At 39.3% G+C, this 17055-nt stretch overlaps 1 protein-coding gene across 3 annotated transcripts; it reads right to left on the reverse strand.

The window, feature by feature from the left end:
• Positions 1–2524: 2524 nt before the first annotated feature.
• Positions 2525–15297, reverse strand: LOC146646182 (uncharacterized). Of its 3 annotated transcripts, XM_085391655.1 has the most exons (19): positions 15011–15297; positions 13909–14105; positions 12863–12915; positions 10193–10268; positions 8499–8638; positions 8134–8217; positions 7985–8041; positions 7667–7867; positions 7274–7468; positions 6710–6764; positions 6521–6611; positions 6290–6431; positions 5772–5876; positions 5478–5586; positions 4988–5216; positions 4555–4629; positions 4273–4375; positions 3522–3628; positions 2525–3277 (listed from the first exon to the last, which is right to left on the reverse strand). In XM_085391655.1, exons 2-19 carry the CDS (start codon positions 13985–13987, stop codon positions 3133–3135), a joined length of 2046 nt encoding a protein of 681 aa, XP_085247781.1. In that variant the 5' UTR covers positions 13988–14105; positions 15011–15297; the 3' UTR covers positions 2525–3132. The 3 variants fall into 3 exon arrangements, with proteins under 3 accessions (XP_085247781.1, XP_085247782.1, XP_085247780.1); XM_085391656.1 differs by lacking the exon at positions 13909–14105 and having other exon boundaries at positions 15011–15291; XM_085391654.1 differs by lacking the exons at positions 13909–14105; positions 15011–15297 and adding an exon at positions 13176–13335.
• Positions 15298–17055: the final 1758 nt, after the last annotated feature.

Raw genomic sequence — 17055 nt, forward strand, 5'->3', positions numbered from 1 at the left:
GTTTTGCGCCTCTGGTATTCTTGCCAATTCCTTTCTGTGTCCCGCTCATGTATTGACCCATGTGCCTGTTCATCTTAGCCGATATGATGCCTGACAGGAGCTTCCATGTAGTACTGAGGCAGGTTATTGGTCGGTAGTTGGAGGGGACCGGTCCCTTCTTGGGGTCCTTGGGGATCAGGACCGTCCGACCTTCGGTTAGCCATTCCGGGTGTCTCTCGTTAACTAGCAGCTGGTTCATTTGTGCTGCCAGACGCTCGTGGAGTGCAGTCAGCTTCTTCAGCCAGTAGGCGTGAACCATGTCGGGCCCTGGTGCTGTCCAACTCTTCATACTGGAGACCCTTTCTTGGATATCTGCCACTGTGATGGTTACTGGACCCTGTTCAGGGAGGTCGCTGTGGTCTGCCCTCAGATCCACTAGCCACTGAGCATTGCCGTTAGGGGTTGCATCCTTCTCCCATATGCTCTTCCAGTATTGCTCCGTCTCCAGCTTTGGTGGTGCTGTTCTCTTATTGTTCCCTTGCCACTGAGAGTACACCTTTGCTGGTTCTGTGGAGAACAGCTGGTTTATTCTCCTGCCTTCTATCTCTCTGGTGTACCTCCTCAAGCGGCTGGCCAAGGCTGTGAGTCTTTGCTTGGCAGTTTCCAAGGCCTCAGGTATGGACAGCTTGCTGTATTTCTTAGGCACCTTATTTGTCGCACCTTTCTGCAACTCTGTTAGTTGGCTAACCTCCCTCCGTGCTACTTTGATCTTGCCCTCTAGCCTTCTTCTCCATGGAGGGTACTGCCCCTTGTGGCTGTTCAACTTGTAGCCAAGCATCTCACTGATCACTGCTGCCGTATTGTAGATCAGCTTGTTAGTGTCGGTAATCGTGGTTGTAGGTATTGCCCGTAGTGCTGCATTAACATCATCTAGCAGACCTTCTGAGGGTACTTCACGTAATCTTGGTAACCGGCTACGGGGGATCCAGGTTTCAAGCTTGGCCATGATCCTATTTTTCAGGTCAGTTCCTCTCGCACTCAATGATCCTTCTCCTATCGCACTTGGGGCTATGTACCCAATCTCGGGTGGGGGTGATGATATCTCCCCCCTGACCTGGCGTCCTGACTCCTCCTTGCCGTAGCATTTGTGTTGTACCTCGTCAATCTCTAGCTGTGAGAGCAGTCCCTTCTTTCGAATGTTGGAACACTGAGCTACTAGTTGTTTCGCCGTCATTGTGGATGTTGGGTATCGAAGAATCCATAGGTCCCTCATCCTATTCATGTAGCCCCTTCCGCCGGGGTTACTTGCGTAGTAGCATTCCAACAACGCCCTGTTTTCGTCCCTTGCCCACCGATGCCTTCTTGTTCCAGTAGCCCACTTTTCGTCAGGGTGCCCTGGTTCCTCAACACCTGACGCGGACCTTGTTGATCCGGGCGACGTCCGAGCCGGCATGCCTTCATATTTATCTGTCTCGCTCATGTCTGCGGTAGGCTTGCTTAGCATAGGGGGTCTAGCCTTAGGACCCTTACTGGATACAGACGCCCCAGGCAGGAATCGAACTTGCGATCCTCTGTTCCAAAGGCGTGTAGTTTAACCACTACGCTATACATATATATATATACATATATATACATATATATATATATATACATACATATACATACACACATATATCTACATAAATATATGTATATCTATGTAGATATAGATAGCCATACATTACACTGATAATGTATAAAAATGTAAATATGTTTTACTTTCAAAACAAATTAAATGGTTGTTTGAAGTTTCAGTTACAGAATGAACTCAGAGGAAATAAGAGGCAGGGCCAATATTTTAAAAAAAAATCTGGAAAAGGGGAAGACTTGTGGAATAGTAATGAGGCTGTATAATTTGTTCAAGGAAAGTTCAAAAAGAGAATAAAACCCAATCAATAATCAGAAATAAGTTAGTAAACACACCCCAAACTGAGGAATGATCATCGTTGTTTTTGTTTCATTTGGTGACAAAACTGGAACTCTAAGCTAAAATAAGCCAAATCTTATAAAAGCTTTTTGGTTTCTATTCAGTGTACTCCTTTATCAAATCAAATCAAATCAAATCAAATCACTTTTATTGTCACATCACATGTGCAGGCACACTGGCACAGCACATGCGAGTGAAATTCTTGTGTGCGAGCCCCACAAGCAACAGAGATGTGCAAACACAACAACACAAACGAGCAAAATACAAGAATGGCCAACCTGAAACTAATAAATATATGTACAATATATAATAGTGTATGCATTTCTGGATGTGTATACTAAATATTTTCCTACGTGTGTGTGTGTGTGTGTGTATACACATTTTTACAAATTAAATAGTAAAAAATAATAATAATAATAAAATATATAAAATATACAGAGTTGAATATGTGCAGAACAAGTTGTATAGTTTTCTTTTTGTATAGTTCTTTATCTTTTTGTATATATTGTTTTTATGTTCAGTTTTTGCAAAAAGCTCCTATACAAACATAACCACACTGAAACACACAGACAACAGATGGGGCATTAGAAACCTTTAATGTTCATACCAACAGAATCCAACCGTTGAGCTTTTCACACATTAACAAACCGCTGCCCAGCATCAAGATGACACAAAATGAAACGCTGCACAATAAATGTGCAAATAAAATACCCAAACAGGAATCACAGCCTTTAAAACGAAAGCAAAGACTTTGCAGCCCTGAAGTTCAAGGCTAGATATAATGCTGCCACCTAGTGTTCAAATCAACAGAAAAAAAATCTGTTAAATCTAATTTAAATAATAAAACTAAAATCGAATCTATAACAAAATGGAATCAGGAATTCCTGAAAGCCAACCATTGCCAAAGATTGCTTAGCGCTTACAGCATATATATGCCACTCTAAGAAGGCACATGAATAATTATAATATTAATGTAGTACTATGTCGATCCAGGTCTCCTTTGCACACATACAGTGATGGTGATGCACAGATTTACCAAAATCTAATAATAAACAATTCAAAGAAACTTTTTGTGTTGTGAACCAGAACAATGACAAAAAAAACCAACAAAAAAAACAGGGTGCCATGATCACGGCGTCAACTCAAAGGAAACGCCACGTGCTTCTCATGTCTTCTCATTGGCGTGATCATTTTTGAATTGCTGCATGCAATCCCAGCCTGCTGGTGAATTTTTCCCTATCGATGTTCTTGTGCTCCGGGACGTGTCTGAAGGTGCAGTCGTCCCTTGTGCATCCTGTCGTCCTCCAGAAAAAGCACTCCTTCTTGTATGTGCTACAATATGAAAAACAAGTGATAAATCATTCTAAAAATTCAGTTCTGGTGATGAATGATAAAATTTAAGTTAAAAAGAAAATACATTCATTGTTCTTTAAAAAGGCCAAAAATCACAGAAATAATCTCATCACAAATCTGGAACTACAAACTTATTTGTCTCAATTCATCAAAGGAGAATAAAATCTAATCTTGTGACAAAGTGAATCAGTGCTTTTCTCAATAAAAGGAAGAATGTCCTTACCTTGGGCGAGGGCAGCGGTCAGTAGCAGCTAATTTGGACCCACCGAGTTCAGGGTGGACTTTGTAGGGGTATCGCACCGTCAGCAGAGCCCCCTCGAAAATCATTCCCTGGAGAGTGAACAGACCTTGTTAATCATCGATTACTGTGACCGTGGTTTTCTTGAGTAATTTATCAATGATTTATCATTCCGGTTGGTGCAACACAGATGCACTAAGAGTTTACGTGACCTATGATCACCGTTAGTGGGGCCACTACTGTAACAATAAATAAAGAAGACTACACCAACAGCCGTGAGTGCAGTGTGCAGATGGCAGGTAGCTGCCGTGGAGACAGAACGGGTTAGTCTTATTACTTTATGTGCTTATATTTGTCTTCCATTAAATACCAGTTTACCGGAGATGTCTGCTGCCTCTGCATTTACTGGCCAGCTGCACTGCAGTGTAACAAAGAGCATAAGCAGACTCTTGGAAACCCACAGACTCAAAAACCTAAAACACTGGACTTACAGTCAGACTTTACTCACACTATACAAACCTTAGGTTTCATATCACAGTGCTAAGTTGAAGGAAAAAAAAAAAAAATCTAAATGTGCATCACAATCCAAAGACTAAAGTTCACTGTCTTGTCTTGCCTGTGACTCATGCTGCTCTACACTACACATGTGCTGCACCCATAGCTACGTCTGACACACAGGTTTTGTCCCTGAATGTAACTAGATATAACTCACTGCAAATGGCAAATGGATACATACATTAATACACTGGATGGCTTTATCACAATCTTCCTTTCTGGTGTAATTCACAAAGGCACACTGTTGCTCCAGGAGCATCTTGATGCTGTAGATGGCCCCAGCTCTGAGAGGGAGAAAGGAGCGAGTGTTGAAATGATCGATGAACTCACTACTTAACTGACAAAAAAAAAAGACCCAGCAACTGCTCAGATCATATTTTGGTTTTTCTTTTCTAATTTCAAGCCTACAACATGAGAGTGCTGAGGAAGATCCTCACACAACAATAGCGTTGCCATAGCTCACCTGCTAAAGAGCTCGTGGAGTTTTACATAGGTGACAGTAGGCGCCAATAATCCAGTCCAAACAGGGAAAAGTTCTCTTTAAAACAAAACGGCAAGAATAAAAACATTCATTTTTAAATTGATATGCTCTATGATTAAGCAAATAACGTTAAAAGCTTGAAAGGAAATCTGAGCCCACTTCCTCTCAACATCAAACTTACAGTCACATTAAAGTCAAATCTTCCAGCATTATACACTTTTTAGTAGATCCTTACTCCGACTACATACACAAACTTATACATAGCACATCCAAGGTGAGACAAATCAGTCGGAGACCTGCAGAGTGATTATCAACCCCCCCCCAAAAAAGCCCTTAAAATATTGCAAAAAGAAAACTATAATTTCATAAACACCCTTTTGTTTGAATTTTCGTGTACATATTAATGAGGACTTACGGTTTTGGACCATTCCTGGAGCGAGGGGTCGGCGACTGAGACTTTGATCTGTTTTGGCCAAACGCGTCAGACTCTCTCATCTGCTGCATTCGTGGGCGGCTTGGTTGTAGGACAGTCCACTCTCCCACATCGTCATCATTATCATCATCATCGTCATCATCACTGTCATCATCTTTCAGCCCTGCTGGTGGGTCTGCTGTCTCTTTGCTGGTGGCAGGAGCTGTGCAGACTGAACAAACAGTACAGTCATGTTCACACTTGACTGGAATTTATATATTTTTGTGATTTAACACAAAATCACAAGTGGTGACAACACTGTTCTTTTAGATGAGGTGTAGATTTGCTCTTTTTTTTTTTAACACAAAAGCAATTTTCACAAATCGACTAACCCTACTCAATCATGGCAAAGAATGTAGTCTTAACAGTGCCGACTGTTGTAGTGCAGTCTTTATATACCAGGACGCTGTTGTTGTTACAACATTTTATTTACCTCCAGGACCTGTGTTACTCTCACTGGCAAACAGAGCTTCCACAGCTTCCTCTAGTGTACCGTGAGTTTTCAGGGCTTCAGAGCTCACTGCCCAGCTGAAGCCCATTTCCTGAAATCATACAAACATACAGACATTAAAGCCACAAATGATTACTTTATTAGCCCAACACATACACACCGACAGGTGACACTGGTGTATCCCAAAAAGAGCTTTTCATATGAATCTGTGGGAGGGAAACCAATGAATCAGACTTTTGTTTTGTCTCATTTCCATTTTTGCAAAGCGTCTCCTACCATGAGGTGCAGCGTCTGTGCTCGTTTCAGCTCCTGTGCGGCTTCAGCACTTGTACTTTCCAGCCTCAGGACCTCTTTGTAAATCAGTGAGGCTTCGTAGTATCTCTGGGAGAATCAATGTTAGGATGTGAAATTAGTTGGGGAATTTACAACAAGTTGTAGGATTGCGTTATTACACAAACAAAACCGCCAAGTCTTCAGTTTTTAAACGAGCATGCTTAAAGAGGTTCTGATTCAGCCACACGGCATTTTGGAGGATGCAGTCTGTTACTGTTTAATAGCACCGGGCTCTTCACACAGGGACTCCTGTTATGCTGGTAATGAGGGAATGCTAAATAACAGAAAACACCAGAGTATGATGCAATGCAGCACAAGCAAGTATCTGCAGTTCCTCTATTGTTCCACAGAAGTATGTTAATCCCCAGAGATCTCAGTGTCAAAATGCCCATCTAAATCATATTTACAGCTGCAACAAAAAACCCCAGCAAAATATAAGCTGTGTTAACTGGATAACTTACCTTAAGACCACAGAGAGCTTTCCCTTTCCTAAATAAACCTTTTATCCAGTTTGGTTCCATGGAGAGTGCAACGTCAGCATCCGTGAGAGCACTTTCATACTGCTGTAGTCTTTCAAAACAGAGGGACCGATTTCCAAATAACCTGAAACACAGCGAACAAACATTTATGGCCATTAGCAGTTAACAGCTCCTGGTAGTTCTAATGATGTCAATTTAAGTCAATGTTCTTACTTAAATTCCTTTGGGTTGAATTTAATAGCCTCAGTGAAACATTTTACTGCCTTCTCGTACTGCCCAGAGGCAGCCAAACGATTCCCCATGTCTGGAAAAGAGAAAAAAAAAACTGTTGTATCCTGTTTGTATTTTGACTTTTTTTTAACATAAGGCTCTCAATGATGATGGATGGAAAATGTCACTTACTGGCAAACTCAATGCTTTTCTTTGCATACTCCTCTAATATGGGATCCATTGATTTCTGTATAGAAACCCCCCCAAAAAAGTCTGGTTGATGAATAATATTTTCAAAGTCGTACTTTGAATTGAAAAACAAACACATTTGCGTTGTGGTTGCTAGTAAAAGCTAACAAAAGCTTCATCCAGCAGTATGACTGAGCTGAAATACTGAGGGTTGAGGTAGGAGCGCAGAGGGTTTTGCAGCATGCTTACACATCACATTAGATAATGGTTAGAGGGATATTCTCTGGGTCAAAGGGAGTCCGAACAGAATGTCCCAAACTACAATCAGTGATATTAAAATGATCAAGGCTAAGCAGGGGGTGTTTTTGTGTCTGTCTTTGTGATTCCAGGAAAAAGGAGCAGATAGGAGGTCGATTTCAAACTGCCAAAGCAAATTAAATCCTTTAAAACGACAGATATTTCTCCTGTACTTCCTTCTAAAAAAAAAACTTTGAACACAACATTCAGCAATTTGGGAGCAACAGACTTTAGTCTTGACCTATAAGAATATGTTTTCAAGATTCCCACCTCTTTACTGGTTTCAGCTTTCTCTTTCTTTCTAACTTCAGGTTCCTCAGTGATATTTGGATTTTCCACTTCAGGCTGTTGAACTGCAGATAATTTACTTTCCGCCTTTTTTCCTCCTTTTTTCTGTTTCTGAATCCACGTCTCCTCAGGCGCCGATTCAGCAGAAGTAGCATATGAATTATTGAAATCCAAATCCTACGGAGGATAAAACAAGGTGGTTGTTTTGGGGATAATCATCCGAAAGGTGCTCTTGTGAAAAGACTGTCATTTAAAATACGCATGAAAAATAGTGTTACATATTTGCATATAATCTGATACTGTTAAAGCTCTACCACTTAAAAGAAAAGGTTGCCTTTCTGTTCCAAAAAACTGAAATTTACAACTCTGACAGACCTTTTGCTCCTCTTCCTCGTTCTCATTCATCTTCACAAGATTTTTTTCTGCAGTATCAGCACCAGTCTTATCACATCTGGCTGCCTCAGTTGCCTTTTGAGTTTTATCGCTTCGTGAGGATCCAGTTGTTTCTGCATTACTTTCAATTATAGTCTCATCATCTTCTTTTTCAGAGGAATCTGACTTGCCTTGTTCTTCCTCCTGAAATAACATAAACAGCATTACAAACAATCAGAGCAGCTTTAAAAATACCTTTCTGTCTGGATTTTCCACTCTGACACTTGCATGTACACACAACAAGGATAAAAATAGACTCACAGCTGAACCGTCTTTAACTGCACTCTCCTTTTCTAGCCGCTTCTTTTCTTTTTTACGCTGCAACAAAAGACAGAAAATTCTGGTCAAAAAAAAAGCAAAACGCCAGCATTGCTAGAACGTTAAATCCTAATAAGTATGCATATGCAGACCATTTTTTTACGCTTGTTCTTCTTAGTTTTCTCCTTACGCCTTTCCTCTTCTTCTATTAACTCCTTTGCAATTCTATCAGCTTCCTGGTGAAAAAAAAAAAAAAGGCAGTGTCAACTAACGTTCCAATAAATTCCCAAAAAAGATTAAAATCTGACAGAGTGCACACAAGATAAATTGCTTTGGATAAAATTACCATTTTAAAAGATAAATATAATACTGCTTAAAGTTTTTTCAATGCTTTGGTTTATTCCCCACAGAGTACGTGAGTCAGAGAGAAAGATATGTCCTATTACAAACCAGACACAAATATTAAAGAGATCGTTCCTTGTTTCATTTCCCAACAAGTGCAATAAAAGGGCAATACCTCATCAGTGAGCTGTTTTATTTGCGGATGTGGTTCTAAAGTCCTGTTAGCGGCCCTGCGTTGATAATAACGATCGTCGTCGTCGTCGTCATCATCTGAATAAACGATATCTTCCTCCAAAGGATTTAAAAAATTTAAACCTGCAAGTTATAAAAGACAAATACAAAAACGTGATCGTCACTCCACGATAACACAATGCAGAGATCACACCAAATTCCCTGCTGTTTAATCACGAAAGTGGTGAAAAGAACCACAAAAAAAAACACAACACCTGGGAACAAGTAAATAACAACATTTTTAAGTAAATGAACTAAATCAAATCAACTACTACAGCTTTTTAAAGAAAGTTCCTCCTCACTGTTACTAAAGTGTCATAAGCATCTGCTTGTTACACTCAATACATACATGAAATAAGTGTTATCAGTTTAGTTGGATTTCTTGTGGCTATAACAGAGGTGGGAGATATACAGCAGCTTTAGAATTAAATAACAACATTTCAAGAACATTTGCAATAATTAGATTTTGGCTGTTGTGGGAAATATCTGTTATCTGTTAACACTGTTTTGCTGATGCTTGCAGCTTGGACACAATAAGTGTAAATATAGGTAAGTTTCCATCAGTCTTTTCTAATGAGCAACTGTCACTGATGACATGCATCCTAATTTGAACTGAATCTACTGAAATAAGGTCCCACGGGTGCCAGCAGCATTATGATGCAATAACAGTGACACAGCATAATTCTGATGCAAGTGCATCAGAATTCATTTCCCTACAAATTAAGTATAAAATAACTGCTTAACACTTTCAGCTCTTGAGCAGCCTGCACAATTGCACAGAACACAAGTTTAAAAAAAACAACAAAAGAACTCAAAAACAATTCCTACCTGGGATGTAAACAGCTGCTTAAAACCCTGCTTTACCACCATGTAGCCATGTCAGAAAATTTCCATCCAACAATTGCTCTTCCTGTCACATGGAGCACAACTAGCAATTGCTCCAACCAAGCTTGGTGGGCTCATTTTCTTACATTTGGGCCACACATCACTGCCAGCACCTCCTCCTTCATAACCTGGTTATCAATGTTGGGAGTTTGCCTGAAGTGGTGAAACAAGTTTGTTGTTTCCACCTTTAGCAGGAGCATTTTTTCTGTATATTAAGTCTTGTGCTTTAATGGAGCGCACTGAAGTAGCTCCCTTTTAAACTGCTAAATCCTCGTAGGAGTCTGATCCACGGCTCTGCCTCTCAGGCATAACTGTGCTCGTCTCATTGTTGTCCACTTAACAGATGGCGTTGCTATATCAACAAATTTGTGATATGACAATTTTATATCACGTAAAAATTTATACTGGTATTACGGTAGGCAATATAATAGGCACAGTGCTAGTCTGTAGTTGTGGATTTGCTGCAAGTGGCTCAAGAAGATGTATGTCTGATATCCCTTCCCATTCCTTCTGTTTCCTTACTCTTCCAAATGTATGCTCAGTGTTTCCTCCCTCCTCTATTTAACCTTAGATTATTCAACACTGCACTTGCATCAAAGCAGACAAATTTAGCAGACAGTTTATATAAAAAGGAAAAAAACAACAACAGCTGAGCAGCAATGCTTAAAACTACAAGCCTATACTAAAGCTTGATTTCAAGCTTGATTTCCTCTTTAACATAACTTGTAACAGCAGTTTCAGAGAATGCTTTACCAAAAAAGCCAGGCCGGATATCATTCAGGAAATTGCCAGAAGGAGCTCGTCCACTCAGGTAATCTACCATTGATTCCTATAAAGAAAGAAAAAAAGAAACAAATAGTTAGCATCCAACATATTTACATGTTTAAAAAATGAATCTGCTGTAAAATAAACTACAACTGGTTTGGTTTGTAATTAATAGTTTCAGTATTTTTAAAGCAGAACTGCAGCCTGCATTTCACAGGTTCTTGCTTCTTGCAATCAAATGTTTGCTGGTTGGATTCCTCTGTTGTTATCACATGAATATCTTTCATCTAGAGCTGGGCGATAGAACGATAACGATATGTATCGCGATATAACTTTTACTCGATAGAGAAATTAAGTTATCGCGATAGACCTCGCCGCTCTTGTCCTCTTTAAAAAAAAAAAAAAAAAAAAAAAAAAAGGTCAGCCAATCCAAATTAAGTAGCGCAGAGCCAAACCAATCACAGCCGCAGCGTCACGTCGCGTGACTTGTTACGTACAGCACAAGTGCCAAGCCACACCTGTGTTTGTTTGGGAAACAGCCAGCGCGTAATGGAGGAAATGAGTGTGCCGACTAGAAAAATCAACCGAGCGTGACCGAAGAGAAAACAGATGATGGTTCCAATGCCGGAGAGATTGTCGAACGGAAGAGCCATAGAAGTTCCGTAGTGTGAAGGTATTTCGGCTATTTCAAGTCTGACAAAAAACAGAGTAGCGTGCACTGTAAATTGTGCCGAAAGCAAGTCTGGAAATACAATAAACTGGTGCATGCGTCACACTGTGCGCCACGTTATTGTTTCGGTGAAATGAATTTCTACAATACTGTTAATTCTACTCTGCAGTGTTTAAATGCTTACATACACACACAGTTACTGTCCCTCCACACATACGACTCTGTTCTGCTTCTGTGCCCCAGCTTTGTTTACTTTTTCCCACCGAGGCTTCTAGACTTCTGATTGGCCAACATTTCTGCACGGTTAGGAATCTAGCTCCACCTGCTGCTTTGGCATGTTCATAGCAGCGTTTTCCTTCATTTCTGCCTTTATGTGTGGACGGGATTATTTTTTAAAACGAAAACGGAAAATCTCCGTTTTCAAAAATACCCGTGTACGTGTGGACGTAGCCTCAGTCTCTGACTGGAAGCGCTAATTCGTCATTCGGCTTTTGTCAGACTAAAGTAACTGTTAAAACTGTTTGAAAAGCTCAGCTATACAACAAGGAGAGATTGAGAATTTCCTTTTAGTTCTCAGTTTATTTGATATTGACAAAAGTTAGTCAGTTTTGTCTGTTCTTCTGTAAAACAAACTAAGATTTATTTTTAGAATTAATATTTTGTTTCTAAGTGGAATTGACAATTTAGTCTGTTTCGTTTGTTCTATTTTGAAACTTAAACGCTTTAGCGGCTGCCTTTTGTGTAGTTTGCAATATTTGCCTTTATCTATCTGAAAAAGTCTCATGTTCCTTAAGTACATCTACCCTGTTGAACTTATTATGGGAAATAAATATTTAAATAAAAACAAGCTGCTGATTATTTCACATTTTACTTGTGAGCAACGGCACATTTAAATCTTACAAATATAGTTATTTGGCTTATATCGTGATAGATATCGTTATCGCCTGAAATGAAAAAAACATATCGTGATATGAAAAAATCTCATATCGCCCAGCTCTACTTTCATCCTTCTATACATGAAGGGGGTCGGAAGTTCAGAAAATGCTAACAGGTTTGTGTGTAGAGAGTTATTAAATTACTGTGACATTATATGAATAATTTCCTTTGATGCTAATTTGTCTCTAGAATTAGGATATTTATTCTCCTGTTGATTGACTAATTGATAATGATTAAACAAGTCATGTCTCAAATATGATGACTTCCAGCGTTCCTTCGTTTTATGTCATTATGAGTTTACTACCCCAGCTTCTTTTTCATTAGTACATCTTATCTTCACCAGCCTGGGACACAAAGCACAATACAAAAGTCTTAAGCCACCCTTCCTTTCTTTATATCAGTGCTTCAGGCTTTCTGAAGGGTCTTTTTTTTTAAACATTGGCTTATTTACCACTCTTCCCCCCCCCCTTGTACCAATATTTTTGTTCGTTTACATAAAAATATAAAAAAGAGACACCTAACTCAAGAGACCAGAAACGAGCTGTGGCTGAAGTATACCAAATTACATGAAACGGGACAGAAAAATCATAAAAAAGTATAACAGGAGTTTCTTCAGCAGTGCCTCTATTTGTTTTGGGGCTAAATTTCAGAGAACGGCGCTGGGATTATGTCAAAATTGATGGAATTATGAAGACAGAAAACTACCCTCACATTTTGCTCTACCATGCAAATACCTTCTGGAAAGAGTCTCACTAGCAACGTCTTAAGGGTGACATTGCCAGTGTGTTTCAAACAAACACTATCAGTCCACAGTCTGGACCTCAACAGTGTGGGATCATTGTGACAAAGAATGGAACAAAAGCAGCTTGTTAAAGAAATAAAGTAACTCCGAATAAACAGCGTTCGCTGTAAGACTGCAAGCAAGACGTCTGCTTTATTACACGCTGACGAGCCACCATGACCACACCTAACATCATAATAACCTGTTTTTCTACATCTGTGATAACACTGTAATAACAACACAGCAGTTTTATGGCTTTAGTCATACTCACGTGTGTGTGCATTAGTCTCGAGTTTTCTCGAATTCTGGGCATGGCTGTCCCACCTGGCAGGTAGAGAAATGGAAAAATAAACTTCAAACATATATTTAAATACTCAAGGACTAGCATGTAACGTTGGAGAGTTAACATTAAAGGTGGTAAAAACACAGCAGCGTCACCTTCGCGCTGTCTGAAAGCCACAATAATACGTCGTTAGCTGGTAAGCTAAACAGCGACATAAGCTCAAACAAGTCAATTTCTTGGTAAATGAAACTGATGGTCAGGCCTCCCTAATAAGAAATAACTATCACTGCTTTATTCTTACCTTTCACAATCTTTCTAGGCATGTTATTATTTCTGTGAAGTGTCGTCCAGAAGCTGTGTTTATATATATATATATCGTTGGATAAGCAAATTCTACAGTACAGTGATCCCTGCTTCCTGCTTTCTGCTTGTGGCGTCGGATTTCTTCTTCTGCTGCTCATTTAGCCACCTGCGCTTCTTCTTTGACGTTTTGCGGAAAGCTTTAATCATTAATGTTGTATTACTGCCATCTTGTGGTAGTGGATTTGTGTGTGTGTGTGTGTGTGTGTGTGTGTGTGTGTGTGTGTGTGTGTGTGTGTGTGTGTGTGTGTGTGTGTGTGTGTGTGTGTGTGCTGTTTAACTGTGACACTAAATAATATTAGAGAGCTCACGACGTCACAAGCCTCGAAAGACGCAAACACAAACTCATGATTCAGGATATTCTTCTTCAGGTGAGATGTGTGTTCATTTAGTAGTTTATTCCAACCTTTATAAGGATTTGTAAGAAAAATGCATCACTTGCAATGTTTATTGTTGTTCTTTGTTGTCTCCATGGGAAACATGCTTTTCTTTTTCATGTATTATTTATCTATTAATTTCTATGATGTGGAGTTGCTGGTGTGTTTTTGGATCATTGTCTCGCTGTATAAACAGCTTCAGGGCATAGATTACCTGAATAAACACAAAAGGTAATTTGTAAATGTGGATATCATTTATTCAGTTAAAAAAAAAAAACATTATAAAAATCTACCTACCAAACTTGGTAGTGATAGTGTAATGATCTTGGAGCTGATTTGCTGCTTCAAGGTTACTTGCTATAATTGATGAAACCATGAAGTCTGCTCTCTACCAGAAAATCCTGAGGAAGAATGTCTGGCCATCACTTCATGTCTTGAACTCCAAGAACACGTGTGTTATGCAGCCGGACAATTCTACCTCTGATGAACTCAAACTAGGGCAAAACAAAAACAGAATAAAGGCTTTGAGTGCCTAATCACATTTAGGACTCAAATGCAATTGAAATGCTTTGGCGTGACCTTAAACAGACCGTTCAAACTGAAAAGTTGAATAAAAAATATTTTTGCAAAGAAGAGTGAGCCAAAATTCCTCCACAGTAATGTGAGAGATTCATTGCCACTTGTGGCAAAATTCTTTATGGTACAGTCAGTTTTTAAATGACTTTTTCATACTGGTTTCAATAATTTATTTCCCTTAATAAATGAAATCATTATTTTATAATAGGTTATCATTTGCCTTATATGAACATTTGTTTGATCCTGTGAAATATGACAAATATGCAACAAAATAAGGAACAATTAAGGAGGAACTACTTTTTCACAGCACTATATTCAGTGCTGTGCAAAAATCTTGAGCTACCCCTGATTTCTTCATATTTTGCTAGGAAAATGGGAAATACAGTGATTTACTGAAAATGTAAATCATTGTATTTCTGTGCAAAGCCAGGCCGATTCTAATGAGCTTGAAAGTCAGTCTCTTGGATGACCGCCTTTATTCTTCAATGCAACCTGAACTAGGGCTGCTCAATTAATCGAATTTTAATCACGATTACGATCTGGGCTTTCAACGATCATTAAAAATGACTGAGCCGATTATTGGCCCCTCCCTCATTTATCCGCGACACCTTAAAGGCCGGTGTTCCAGATCTACTGGCGTTTAGATCAACTGGCGTTGGTCGAACAGATGTGTGGCAGTCTTGCGTTTCAGTAGCTCCTACCGACAAACCAGCAAAAAAAAGCCAAATGTGTCATCTGTGACACTTGTGAGGTTGTCTCAAACACACTCCGTCAGTCTTGATGCTGTTGAACAACAAAATGTTTAAAAATGTGGCGAGTTTACCTGGTGATATCCTCGTGCGCCACGCGATCGCGAAAACAGCAAACAAGTAACACCACGCCGTTGTTGTTCACGGGACAGCAAGAGTAAACGATCGGGAGACTCTTGTCGTCGTTATCGTTCCCCTCGCACGGTTTATTTCTCCGAATTCAGCGTTTTTGCTTCACAACTACAGCGTGCAGTTTACTTTGTGCACTAACATGGAGTCGAGTCAACCAGCGCCACCTCTGGCCAAGTGCCACAGCCTACAGCCAGATCAACCTGTGACACACATCTGCACCACGTTTGAATTCGTGTCATGCACATTTGTACCTTTCAATTGTGTCTGTTTGTGCGTCATGCAAATAAACCTTTGGAAAGAATGAAATGATATCATATATTCCTTATTGGCCTACATTTGTACAAAATTCCAAATTATATACACAAAGTCATAGAAATCACCACTCCAGTTGGTCATCATGATTTTAATATTCTCTTTTTCCATAACAATGAAATACACCTTGGACAAATATGACACATCAATATTTCATTAGTGTTGTCACATCACATCCTGTAAGCATCGTCTGTCTGTGTCTTTTCCCTGAAAATGAATATTTCCAGCCAATATAGGCAATTCATCAACATGGCTGGAGTTATATACAGTCTGTATAAGTGTGGTTAATCTAATGAACATTTGTAAGGAGACGGCAGTTACTTTGAATTCACAGCAGTTACACAGTGATTAGTAATAAACAGCCAGTGAGAGTGAGTGGATATGACTGTTCCCACCACTAACACATGACCATAGGCCACTACTAGATTAACTTGTGACACATCTGCACCTGCTGCTATGATCACATTGAGTAGAGGCTGAGTGGCTGCACTTACCCCTGGTACATCCAAATCTACCCACAAACATGTTGAAAGATGCAATGCCAGCAATGTGGATTGTCAACACTGAAAACAATCAGTAAGCAAAGACAACAGGGATCATTTGTTTCTGTTTATTTAGCACCCACAACATTTGTAGTCGCCTTCTGCACAGGGGAAGTCCACACACACCGTGTGGTACCACTTTCCACAGAAGGTGCAATCTGCAAGATTGAATGAGATTGTCAGGGTCATTGTCTGACTGTTTATTACTAATCACTGTGTAACTGCTGTACATTCACAGTAACTGCCATCTCCTTATAAATGTTTATTAGATTGACCACACTTATGCAGACTGTATATCACAACCAACTCTAACATGTTTGTTTGCAGAGGGAAGACACAGACAGACTACGCTAACGACATGTGATGTTACAACACTGGTGAAATATTAGTGTGTTCACGACATTTTTCGTATGGGCAAAAGTATTGATATCAGGATGGTGATTCTTATGTGTATGTCATTTGGCATTTTGTACAAATGAGCAGCCCTAACCTGAACTCTTAGATAAGCTTTCTAGTCAGATTTTGTATACTTGATTAAAGAAATAGGAACAAATGTTGTGTTTTTGTGACATGATCCTCGTAGCAAATGATAGAGATAAAGATATGATTTAAAATTAGTTCTGTTATGTGTAGACACAACAATGGTTCATCTCTTGAGTTCATCTCTTGAGTTAGGTGCCTTGAATGATTCACAGTGCACTGTTAAGTGGCTTAATAAACAAATAAACAACAAACTTTTTCTCAGAAAATGGTCAAGTATAATAATAACGTGCTATTCTGAAACAAAATGTAAATAAATGGGGGGTTCAAGACTTTTGTGCAGTACTGTAAATAAGTTAGTTTGTATTTTTGTTTTTAGATGCATTCAGAGCAGTGTCCATGTCAGTATATATATATATATATATAAAATCAGGTTATGAGTTCAACTGCTCAGTTTTCAAAGAAGCTTAAGTTAAGCAAAAGTTAAATCTACAAGAACAAATCACAATTTTGTTTTAAAAATTAAAATAAATGCACAATAAGATTCACATGTTCACATTAGAAACAATTAAAAAGAAGAGAATCACATACTGACGGGAAAACTCATAATTCCTGAGAAGAAACTCACAAATTGTAGAGGATAAAAAGCAAAA

Source organism: Rhamphochromis longiceps, linkage group LG19, assembly GCF_057381845.1.
Source record: "Rhamphochromis longiceps isolate RC_006_pf linkage group LG19, R_longiceps_female_GT1.1, whole genome shotgun sequence".
Classification (NCBI taxonomy): domain Eukaryota; kingdom Metazoa; phylum Chordata; class Actinopteri; order Cichliformes; family Cichlidae; genus Rhamphochromis; species Rhamphochromis longiceps.

Coding starts and splice junctions, on each gene's coding strand:
- LOC146646182 (XM_085391654.1), bottom strand. CDS start 13,335: ATGAGCAGCAGAAGAAGAAATCCGACGCCACAAGCAGAAAGCAGGAAG. Junction 8,218..8,498: donor TAAAACAGCTCACTGATGAG/GTATTGCCCTTT, acceptor TTTTTTCACCAG/GAAGCTGATAGAATTGCAAA. Junction 5,877..6,289: donor AAGCTCTCTGTGGTCTTAAG/GTAAGTTATCCA, acceptor TGATTCTCCCAG/AGATACTACGAAGCCTCACT.